Genomic DNA, 12,350 nt, shown 5'->3' with positions numbered 1-12,350 from the left:
TAAGTGCCTGCCAGCATACTGGGACGCACACCTGACGCTTTGAAAACTCAATTCATGCCAGCACATCTGTCTTCTGCTGCATCTAGCTCAGCAGCATGTATGTATTGTGGGCAAAACTAATCATTTCACACCCTAGACTTTAGAGAGACCCAGAATCTAATGATGGTTCTAACATACCCACCCCCTCTAACACGCTTTGGCGTATTTCCTGTGAGAAGCAGTTACTGGAGGCCGAATGGATTCCATTCATCCACAGCACTGTGCATGCAACAGCCAGATTAGGCCCCGGTGGGACTGCGTGGCCCGCTGCTTCCTATGGGCTCCAGGGCTGCCCAGCAGGGATGACCCGGGAGCCGACAAGGGGGAGGCCAGTGGGGGCGTTGGGACGGTTTCCTTGACCCTGTCTCAACCCAGAGAAAGAGGCCTGCAGGTGAAAAAGGTCTTCGTGAAAGGAATGAAAAAGGAGAGGGCTTTAGGGGAAGGGGCTGCCTGGTGGCAAAGCCAGCGCCTTGTGTCCCCGGGCAAACATGACAGAGTCTCGACGCACAGGAAGAGCCAGTCCGTCTTTACTGGAGTGAGTGCGGGAGACAAACAGTTTACAACAACCTTTAGCATTGTCTTCACCATTTGATAAAAAGTTCACTATTATATTTATTGTATAATGAAGAAAAACAACACATTCAGGGAAAAATTGAGATTAACTTATTTTTCTTAAAAGGTTCATCTCAAGGATGGCAACAAAGTCCAGCTTGTGCCGCCAAACGGTTTTACATGATCAAACCGTGTACAGCTTCTTGTGTGAACTGTTGACTACAAACATTTACCAAATACATAAATCTCTTTTAAAAAAGCCATTTTAAATATAGCAAAGCAGTGTCTTCTTGCACAGCAAAGTGAAGAAAGTTTCTACAGAGAAATAGAAGTTTTACATTTGTAAAATCTTTTTCACATTCTAATCATCTAGCTTAAGATCCAATGCCAGGAGTTTTCAGCTTCCTTATTTACTATGTATTTCTTGTGCGCATGATGGTTAATACAGAAATTATGTTGATGCATTACTAGTTATCCTTCTAGTTAAAGGAAAGGGTAAAACATGTATTGTTCTTGTAGAACAAACCCCTGATTTAGTCTATAACACAATGGACATAATTGGGCTCAAAAGATGGAGTTTTGATTGGGACCACCTGTGTACACACAACGGTGACTTCCACTCGCAGTGGGGTAGCGATTAGAGTACTGAGGAAGGACAGCTGTTGGAAACTGTACTTTAACCAGTGCAATTTAAGCTTTTTTTGCTTTTGTTTTTTAGTAATAAAATACTTCTGGAGGGATAAAATTTTCTTGCAATGGTGTCTCATACAAAACACGAGTCTAAAAGGGTAAGAAAAGACGGTTCTAAAGCAACACCATTAGCGTCGTCCGCACTCTAGGCTGGTTTCCACCCAGAGATGTGGATGTGGGTGTGTTCACACATGGGCGTCTGGGTGAGAGATGTCTGTCAAGTCCATATGCTCCATGCCACACTGGACGTATGGGAAAAAGGTTAACAGTCAGATATTCAGTTCCTGAAATGGAATACATTGTTACTTGGTCAGTGTAATTTAAATACAAACTCCGAGCCTTGAGTAGTAGTATTTTAGAAAACAGTAGTTGTACTGATTATAAACCTGCATAGAAAGAAAGACTATTGAGATACAGTCAGAAAAGCCATCTCATAAGGCACACAAGAAAATAGACAGTAAATGTGAATGTGTTAACTCCTATTCCAATGTACAGCAGAAGTTCATGAACATGCATAAATAATAACGAAGGAATCACTTAACACTTTCAAAGCTATAAATGGTTTACAAAGTGGTAAGGATTATTTTGGAACTTCAGTGTTGGGAGACTGTCTTGTTTGGATTAGGTGTGGCCTTATGAAGAAATGTGCCTGTAAGTAGTTCAGTAAAGTAAGTACATTTTTAAAGAAAAATCCTTTCTGAATAAGAGCCAAATGTCTATACTGAAGAGAGGAGACAGCATGTCATCCTCCTTTTTTTGGCCTCTCTCAAAAGTTACTGCCCAAACTGCCATGAGAACAGAACCTCCAGTTTGCAGCCTGTGGTGCGCAGGTCTCTCCTGCACTGATCATACCTATGTGTCAGTCAGGAAATCTGGCTGATGACTTGTCACAAACAGCAGATGAGGAAAATGTCAAAAGGAACGTAATTTGGGGGTGGTGGTGGTGGTGGGGGGGAACAAAATGTATATAGAAATTGTAGGTAGCTGCTCAATATCATTTAAAATATAAAATAGCAATTTTTAAACCCTTGAGTTTTTTAGGAAAAGGAGTATTTAAAAATCTACAATGAAAGATATACAGGACTTTGAATTTTGCTCATGGCACAAGCCCAGTAAGTGGATGAACTTGCTATCATCCATTAGTTGTCTTCCTGAAAGAATAAGGCCTTGTTCAAAATCCAAGCTGAGGGTGGCACTAATTCCAATTAGAATGGCAAGAGTCATGCCAAGGACCGGCACCCTAAGAGCATTTCTCCCCGCATACCAAAGCATCACTGCAATGTGCAGAAGAGCTGATAACGGTAGGATTTTGTAACCAGCTGCATCGTTCTGTTTTCAGAGGGTCAAGGAAAAAAGATCCCTTTCCCCACGAGTATTTTCCCCTAATCATTTACCACTTATAAAACCTTTGTGCTCATCTACTATTTTGCCATTTTCTCTAATATTAATTAAATTAGGTCAGCTTTTTCTACTACATTTTTTCCTCACAAAAGGCAAGTTTTAAATAATGCCTTATAAAATCTGTTACAACACATTTTATACTTATGCAGGATGAACTTAACACCAATTTTTTTTGCCACTTTGCTATTTATGTACACATACAAAATATATAATGATGCTCAACCCATACAGCACAAAGATTACAATGTAACATCACACATTCACCACCAGTGAGGGGAGAAACCCCTTTATACAATCCTCTGAAAAAACTGGGCTAATAATTAAAATCCAAAGTACAGTATATTTAACAAAATAGTAAATATTAAACAGTGAATACTTAATAAAGGACCTCGCCTTTTCCCCCCAAATTGGCGGCAATCCACAAAAATATACTTTTTAATCTGGTGACCATACAATACATAGGTACTTACATCAAAGGTGATAATATATTTAAGATGCTATATACACAAAGAGTTTGGCTCAACTTTTAATTTACATTTAGAATAAGTGTTCATGGCTTTTTTTTTCCAAGGTTCTGCTTGCAAGATATTTTTGTTTTCCCCTCTTAAAATAAAACTAAAAAGTTAAACCAAGATAAAGCTATTCTCTAAAAAAAAGTTACAACATATAGCTTTGGCTTATATAAATAATTCATAGCAGAATGTGTTCAAAAGTAGTGAATATAATTTTATATATAGTCATCAATTCATAAGGGTGTTTTCTTTCATATAAAATATACATGAGCTAAAATCAGTTTCTTTAATTTTTAAGATATGAATGTAAAAAGAAACTTCTGACATATTCCAATTATAACTTAATATATTAATTTTACTTTGTTAATGCTCTATATTTCTAGGCTAGTATTTTCTGAATATCTCATGCGTGTTTTCTATTCTCTTTCTTTATTAGCTACAGATCACTTCTTGACCCAATACATTTTTGCACGTGCAAAACAGTTATGTGTGGGGCTTTTTTGTTTTGTTTGTTTTTAATATCAACAGCCCTTTCCCATGCACCCCTTTGCAACAGACACCCATGCCAGGTTGGAAAATATAAATGACATTTTATGTACAGTATTGCTTTCTTGGTTCCTGCTTTTCTACTGCTCTGTTCTACAAAGCATTTTCTCTTAAGTAACTACAGTCACCGCACAGTTAAATAAAACAAGTAGGGGGCCCTCTAGGTTTCTGCAAGCTAGTGTGGAAGAATTATATATGGGTACACGTTTCTCTGCAAAAACTGGTTATCTTTATGAAACAAGTAGTCCAAGGAAGTGCCAGACTTGTCTGTGCCTACAGGGTGCTTTGTCTGCCATGGGACACACATCTGCAGACCTACAAGGAGTTTGCAGGTAAGTGCCTGATTCTGTGTATGTAACACACACCCACACATACACACACACTCACACCCACATACATATATATGTAAAGGGATATATATATGTATGTACATATAAATATATTTAACTCATGTCCTTATTTACCGATTTAGATATGTAGGGCAGGTCACTGCAGTAACACAAAAGTACAAACATCAGCTTGGAAGCCTTAGGTCACCCACGCGTCCATCCTCATTCGCTTTACAGAAGGGCTTTCTCTGTCCTCAGTGTTTGGGGGTCGGCCAAGCACAATTGGAGAATGGAAGTCGCCCCGTGGATCCTCCCGATCACTGCCATCATAGGAGCTACTAGAGCTGCTCAGACTGTCCACAGGGGAGCGCCCCATTTCCTGTCGGGGCTGGGGCTGCGGGGGTTGTGGCTGCGGTGGCGGCGGCGGCGGCTGCTGCTGCTGCTGCTGCTGCTGCTGGAAGCCCGATGGGGTCATACGATCCCGAGGAGGTGAAATCGGTTCGGACTTGATGTTGATGTTTTGGTTGGTATTAATGGATAAATTGGAACCCTGAGATAACTGCCCTCCAGCACTGAAGGAAAAAAAGAGAGAGGTCAGATGGCTTGCAAGCACCTCTGCAGAACCGGGATGATACAGTAGAGACACTGCCTGATGGAAAAGGGCCCAGAGTCTGAAATCTTATCAGAATTCCCCAAGACTGGTTTGGGTTGTTTCCTTCAGTGCTTGGCACAAAAGGAAATCCCATCTTCCTAGGAGGAAAGAAAACAGTACCGTTGAGCCCTTACGTTACTTGGTTCTGTTACCCACAACGTTGGTACTTTTGCAGCTAAAGTATACAAAACAATGTCAGTGTCTTAATGCTGTGCAGGGACCAGAAAGACAGAGGAACAGCAGCCTCATCTGCTCACTGCCTCTTCTTCCTCAGCATCTGCTCCCCATCTGCTCTTGACCCTGTGACAGGGCACAACATCGCTCATCCTCGCAACACCTCTAAGGTGCTAGTCATACCATCCCCATTTTCCAGATGAGGAAATGAGGAGCTGGCTGAGAGCAGTATAGGAGGACGCAAACAGGCTGTTCCCCAGGCCTGGGCTCTGAGCCCTTTCCACTTGCTTTTCCAGGACTATTTTTAGTGCATTCATTTAGGATGCTCAGGACAGGCCTGAGGGCCAAATCCTGTGTAGGCAAATTTCCCTGAGATACTCTGCTGCTTTTTCCATGACATAATTCCTAAGACGACCACTGACAACAATCCTCACTGTGCAGTTACTTCAGAATGGATGAGGGAAAGGGACTGCTGAGCTCAGGCTCTCTGGGGACTTCCTGGGCAGAGGCTAGGGGCCTGGGGTATTCCTACTGCCCAGAGCACAGGCAAGGCAGCCAGTCTTCATGGAGGCCAGCTGGGTCTGCTATGTTGTCCCCTCTCTTGGGACACTCTCCTCCAACTGCTCCATGGGTCTGCTGTCATCCTGGTTCCACAAAAGCCCTGTCCTTTCTCCCTGCTGTCAGGGATGTCTGGCCTCATCTGGGCGCCACTGTAAATCCTCTTTGCTTATATCCTTACACCCTGCCCATAGGGAACGTTCTCTTTGTGAATGAGGTTTGGTGTGTGCATTGGGCTGGGATCAGTCACACAAATCCTATGGAGCCTGACTGATATATAAGACACCCTGTCCCCAGTTTTCCTTCCCTATGGCCCAGGGAGAAAGCAAAAGGTCCAGCTTGTCTTCCTATTCTTGTCTACAGATACTCACCAAAGCAGTCAATGGCAAGGGTGGCAGGGGGCCCCGAATGCCTGCAGGCTGCCTTTCAAGCAGTGCAGCCAGAGGCAGGTGCTTGGGAGCAGGGGTGCAGTAGGCAGCTTCATCACTGGTCAGAGGGCAGAAGGATGGTGCCTGTGGGTGGTATCTGTGCCTTCAGACCCCCTCAGATCCTGGCTGAGTCTCTCTACCTCAGGATGTCCCTATAGGAGAAGCCTTGCTCCCCAAATCCCTTCAAGGAATGCCTAGTTTGTCAGTATCCAAGCTACTGTCTAGAGCCATGTAAGAAAATATTTTCTCCCAACACTTGTATCTACCTGAAAAGGAATCATTACAGGATTCCTCACACAAAACTCAACAGAGCAAAAGGCTGTAACTGATAGGAAAAAAGAGTGTGTAGGCCAGGAGTAAAGATGCAGGGAAAACTTCTAGTTACTCACACAAGAGAGCTGAGGGCTGCTTGTCCTAGGTGGTGCTGCTGCCAGGCCGACACCTGTCCCAGTGACAGCATTCCTGGCGAGTTGAAGCCTTGAAGGGCTGACAGGTCAGCGCTGGTCAGTGAGTAATCTACAAAGGAAGACAAGAGGGCTCTGCATGTGATGGAAGGTCCATACGGAATCTATTTTTTAGGTAGCTACTGCAAAAGTTCCTACATTGAGGCCAGCCATGCTGGCTCATGCCAGTAATCCCAGCACTTTGGGAGGCCAAGATGGGCGGATCACTTGAGGTCAGGAGTTTGAGACCAGCCTGGACAACATGGTGAAACCCTGTATCTGCTAAAAATACAAAAATTATCCAGGCGTGGTGGTGCATGCCTGTAGTCCCAGCTACTTGGGAGGCTGAGGCAGGAGAACTGCTTGAACCCAGGAGGCAGAGGCTGCAGTGAGCCGAGATCGCGCCACTGCACTCCATCCAGCCTGGGCAACAGACTTCCTCTCAAAAAAAAAATAAAAATAAAAAGTTCCTACATTGAGAGAAGCCAGATACTTCACAACAAAACAACATACATGTAGGTCTAAAATCCGCAAAATCTTTTCTTGGAAGATTTACAGGGTCTAGCAATGTTTCGTTGTCTGGGATGATTCAAATAAGAGGCCATCATTAAAGAGTGTTCTGTACAATTGTTACTTTAAATATGCCTGCCACTACCCTTTGGAACAAAGAGAAACACTCAGCCTCATCCAGAGTGAGTTTGAATCAGCAAGCCTTAATGAAGCAAGGGGTTGGGGGACAGGGAATAGGGGACAGGAAAGACAGAATCCCTGCATGGGGTGCCAAGCTTAGTGACATCATTACACAATTAGTAACTGCATTTGTTTAAAGTACCTAGACTATCGCAAACTCCCTGACAGCATGCAAAAGAGTTTCAACTTCATGAAAAAACTTGGTGTCCTAGAGTATACCCAGCTCATATCACATGAATGCTTCAGTTGTAATCACTGGGACCAAGATTTAGGACGTTAGTTATCACTCACACGGGGAGTTATTTCAGCTCATCATTAACACTTGTCTTTTTCACTTGGTTCTAAGGAGAGGTGGCAAAACTCTTCTACTTTTATCTTCTTTCTCATGTCTCAAGAGAGGTGTTTAAAGAAATTGGTCTTCCTAGTGAATTAACATTTTAAAAAAGGAACTGGGTTGAAGCGACACAGCTGGTGCTCAGGGCTGTCCTGACTCTGCCCTTGTCATTCTATACACTCCCATGGGCTGGGGTAAGGGCCCGTCACACTGACGCCTTCCCCAGTGCTCCCTCCGGCCCACAGTCTCTTTCGACCTCTAGGTCTTTTAAGCGACCTAGGGCCATGTCCATTTGGACGCCACTCCAAACGCCACACATCTGACATGGCCCATCCTTTCCTGCAAACCTGTTCCTCCTTAAGTACTCTTAGTACACGGCACCAACATGCACCCGGCAGCTCGTGCAGAAGCCTATGGGTGTCATCCTTGTTACTTCCCTTCCCTCTCACTCCCAACATCAACTTCCAGGTCTGAGCAATTCTATCTGCTCTCTCTCAAGCCTGCCCAGGTCTCACCATCTCTACTGCCACCTCTCTAGTCTATGCCATCAGCACCCATTGCTTGGACCACTACAGTAGCCTCTGATGTGGCTTCCTGGCATTGCCTTTTAACCCTATATACAGCAAAGACATCTTTTTAAAATAACAAATATGGTCATGGCACTCCTCTACTTCAGAAGTTTTTTATGGCTTCCCAATGCTCTCCGGACAGTTTCCAAAATCCTTGACATAGTCTACAAATCATTACTTACCTCTCTAGTCTCAATTCTAACCACCCACGCTCTGTCCCCATTGCTTCAGCCCCGTCCCGCCCGCAAACTCCTAGCCTTTGTACAGGCACACCCTCTCCCAAGAGCACTCTGCCTCCTCTGCCTGGCTGAGTCACGCACGTTCCTTCATGTCCGAGCTGAGACACAACCCTTGACACAACTGCAGCAGCTTATCCCTAGAGCTGTGTGTCTTGTGCCTTCCCCCCAGGCTTCACTGCTAGCTCTGCACTCCTGCATTTCCAGTGCCTGGCACAGTGCCTGCCACACAGTAGCTGCCTGATAAATATTTGCTGAATAGATGTGGAAATAAGTTAAAAACAACATGGTAAACTTCAAACAGAGTAAGTGTTACAAGAAAGAGAACAAAGATAAAGTCGGTCAAAAGGTGGCAGGAGACTGACGCTAAGCGACTGATGATTTTGAGAGCCTGCCTCCATTTTTATATGCTTTGGTAATTTCTTTTATACTTTTAAAAAATAAATTCCCAATTCAATGGCATTTCTAAAAATACGTATAGTGGAATTTCTAAATATACTGAAAAACCTGTAATGAAACGGTCAGTAAACCATCATCTGACACCCAGTTCAAGCTCCCTCTTCTCAGCCAATACACCTTTGAACAGTATAGCTTTGCCCTCCCCTTCTCAATTCTCAGAGTATAAATTCACAATCACAACAATTCAGGACTTCCCCTCCACGGTTACCCACTTAGGTATGTCCTGCCTCCTTACTTGGAATAAACTTGGAGAAAGCTATGTCCCTAGTACAGTCTCTCACAGAGCAGGTGATCAATGCATCGAAACAGAATTTCTAGAATGCATCATCCCTGGCTTTACTCTGGAACCTTGTTCTGTGCAAGGCACAAATAACAGGCTATGATTCACAATCCCTAAGACAGTATGCAGTTGACAAATTTGGGCATTATTTTTCATACTAATTGTTGGAAAAGTAATGGATATTTCCTAAGAGGCTTTTTTTTTTCAATAAAACCTTTTATTGTTGATTCTGTTTTAAAAGAACTTCTTAGAATTAAAGTGGCAATCAAATGTTATCAACGCTCTGTCCCCTCAGGTAGCTGCAGACAGCAGTTTCAAAGTACTGTGCCAAAGCATGTACCCTGAAGGCTAAAATCAGACCATCTTTACCACAGTCTACTTATGACACTCAGGGGAATCATAAAAGAATAACTGCTCTGCACTGCAGTCTCTGGGTGACGGGCAAGGGAGAATTTAAACTGCTCTGCATTGCAGTCTCTGGGTGATGGGCAAGGGAGAATTGAACTACTGCCATCTTCATCTGAAGCATCAGGTGTTTGGCTCAGCTGATGAGAAAGCGAAACCACATGTGTTTTCCACGCCTTCTTAGATTGGTAAATTTAAATGAAACCAGCTGCCCTCGATTCCTCATACAGTCTGCTTGGCTAAAAGCACTCCTACAATCACTGTAATATTCTTAAACTTTCCTAATACAACCCCAAATTAGGGCATTTTAAGACAAAATGCCTAAATAAACATAAATGAAGGAAAAGCTCCCCTCAAAGGCAGAGTGACTGGCTCTGAGGAGAAATCAGAACAGCCCTTGTTTTGCCCCTAAGGTGCACATGACATGGACCAAGCTAGTGGTTACAGGGAGGAAAACAGCCTGTTAGACACAGCCAAACATCGGCCACCTCCCGAAGTCTCAGGTCCAAAGGGATTCATGTCTTTCCCAAAGCAGGTTAACACAGCATAAAGACAAACATCTTATTTTAAAAGCCTGGAAAAGCGTGATACTGTATAAAGAGAAACGACATCAGCAATACTCAAGCAACAGGCTGCTCCCCTCTTGGCTTGATGCATGTCACCATTTTGCTATCATCTACGTGGCTTTCTGTCAGGGGTTAAGTGAAAGTTCACATTGGAGAAGCAGGAATAACTTACTCAACTCATCACACTATCCACACTATCCATTTTGTTTGTAATTTTTTCAAGGCTAGCATATTGAAAAATACATCCTAATTTAAATCTAAAAAACTGGAAATAGTTTATTTCAATAAATATACTTTAAAAAAAATCACACAAGCACACGTTGATCACAAAACAGAGAGCAGTAAAACCTACGGAAGGCACCAGAGCAGGCTCACCAGTGTTGTAGGCAGTCGGCATTGCTGAGTACACAAGTCCTTGTGGAGGCAAGCTTGGGGTTGTCACAGACACGACTGGGGTAGCAAGAGGTTGAGTGGCTTGAGAACTACTTATCCTTTGGGTATTCTGTGAGATCAAAAAAGAGAAAATGTGTTCTGATGTGGTATTTATGTTGACTTAAAAATCACTTTCAATTTAAGTGACATTTTTCACAGTTTCATATGAATGTCATTTTCTGAAGCACTGATGATGTGAAAACTTCAAAAATACTAGTGAGAATAACTAAATATTTAATTTGAAGGGTCCTATTTTTACATTAATTCTTTTAAAATAGTTGATTAATGTCAGACACCCCACGTTAAAATAGGAACTTCTGTTACAGGCATTAGCACTTCTATTTGTTAGCACAAAATGAGGACTTGATGCCACTACAAATACTGTCAGACTCCCCTAAATGAAGTATGTGTAGGTTTTAAATACCTGATGATGGCAAAGGTCATCTGTATATATAGGGATTGTATGTCTATGAGTATAGGAATCAAAACTACTTTTCTTTGCGGTATTATTTACGTGTTAACATGGTTTGAAGTCATGGCTTATTGGGTGCAGCTTGTATTCTTCTTTCTTTCTCTCCAATCATGCAGTTGACCTATTTTTTAACAACAGATTCGCATATGTATCCCTTCATAGTCCCCTGGCCTTCTGTAGCAGAGGCTTTGAGTAGAGAATTTTGAATCAAGTACTGCCGACAGGGCTGTGGAAGAGCAATATTAAAAGCTTTTTGCCAACTGGATGCATCTGTGTAGCATCCTGTCCATGCTGGGAATGGATAAAAAAAATTCAACTACTAAATAATCCAGTTAGTTTAAGATAGTCATTGTCCTTAATGTGTAGGAGTATGACAGAAGCAGTTTCTCGCCAAACTGGCTTAAGGTAACAGTTTTCGAAAATCAAAGATCAGAGGAACACAACAGACTCTGTGTCACTAGCACATAAGAAAGCCACAGCACAACTCTATTTGTTTTTTATAAATTATGTTACAGCCTGATAACTGACATTCGGGGGTCTGAGCCAAATCAGTAAAGTATAATTCAGTGCCTTTGAGATTATGAAGAGTTAGAATGTGATTCCATTTTCTCTATCACAATTTTCAAAAGGCTACATCAGACAAAAAGGCCTTTGGCTAGATGTAGACACTTACGAACATTCGATGAGGTTCCTGATCTCAGTTTATTTCTTTTTAATTTCTACTTTCTAACCTAGGTTAGAAGATGTGAGAAAGATCATGTGGATGTGGATGTATTGCCTGAGTTTCTGTCCCAGATTCACCATTTCCTAGGCATTGGGAAAATCATTTGACCTCTCTGAACTTCTTCATTGTCAAATAGAGAAGATATAGCAATCTTTGTCCTGGCTGCCTTGCACAGCTACTGTGAGAATCAAATGAGGTTATTATGTCAGAAGTGCTTTCATAACTGAAGTACTACATAAATATAAGATAATATCCTTATTGTCCTAAGAAACCCTCTGTCCCAAATTTCTATATAACTGGTGGGAAAAAAGATACATATTTTTATTCCTTCTAATCCATAGCCTAGTCTACTGGAGCTTTCATGAAGTCAAGTTGTTCCAGTATTGCTCGGCTTCTAAAGGAATCTGTCGCTGGTCTTAACAGTACAGTCTTTAGTGCAGGCCCCAGGGCACCTGTCCTTCTGCACTTCGGATCAGAGTCATCCACAATTATACTTTAGAGCTCAAGGCAAGTTGAACAACTTTCTAAGTTCTAACGGACTGTGCTTCTGATTATATTTTGGTTCTGGCACATAAAGTTCTGCATTTTTAATTGATTAAGTTTTAAATAATATAAATGGCTGTTTATAAGTTTTTAGATATGTATTTTAAAGTCTTCAAGGACCTAATATACTTATCTCTGAGGTTCTGTAATTACAGATGTACTCTGAGGAATGTGGAAAATCAATGTATGCCAGTTCGGAATATATTTTAGTCTCAGCATCAAGTTTATAAATTTAATGACTTTTCGAGATAGAGATCTACTTTGGACTTAATTTCTTCTTTAATATTTAGTCTGGAACTTCGAAAGTCCAATCACT

At 42.1% G+C, this 12,350-nt stretch overlaps 1 protein-coding gene across 12 annotated transcripts in view; it reads right to left on the bottom strand.

Annotated features, from left to right (window-relative positions):
* Positions 1-626: 626 nt before the first annotated feature.
* The window catches only part of MEF2A (myocyte enhancer factor 2A), a 149,492-nt gene continuing 137,768 nt past the window's right edge, over positions 627-12,350 (bottom strand). For all 12 annotated transcript variants that reach the window (XM_019010938.4, XM_019010939.4, XM_004056817.5 and 9 more), the window contains 3 exons: positions 10,239-10,365; positions 6,271-6,397; positions 627-4,641 (listed from right to left, as the gene is read on the bottom strand). In XM_019010938.4, the coding sequence (XP_018866483.1) occupies positions 4,269-4,641; positions 6,271-6,397; positions 10,239-10,365 (627 nt within the window). In that variant the 3' untranslated portion in view covers positions 627-4,268. The remainder of the gene's footprint in view (positions 4,642-6,270; positions 6,398-10,238; positions 10,366-12,350) is intronic.

This window comes from Gorilla gorilla, chromosome 16, assembly GCF_029281585.2.
Source record: "Gorilla gorilla gorilla isolate KB3781 chromosome 16, NHGRI_mGorGor1-v2.1_pri, whole genome shotgun sequence".
Taxonomy (NCBI): domain Eukaryota; kingdom Metazoa; phylum Chordata; class Mammalia; order Primates; family Hominidae; genus Gorilla; species Gorilla gorilla.
This window is presented reverse-complemented; position numbering and strand designations above follow the sequence as displayed.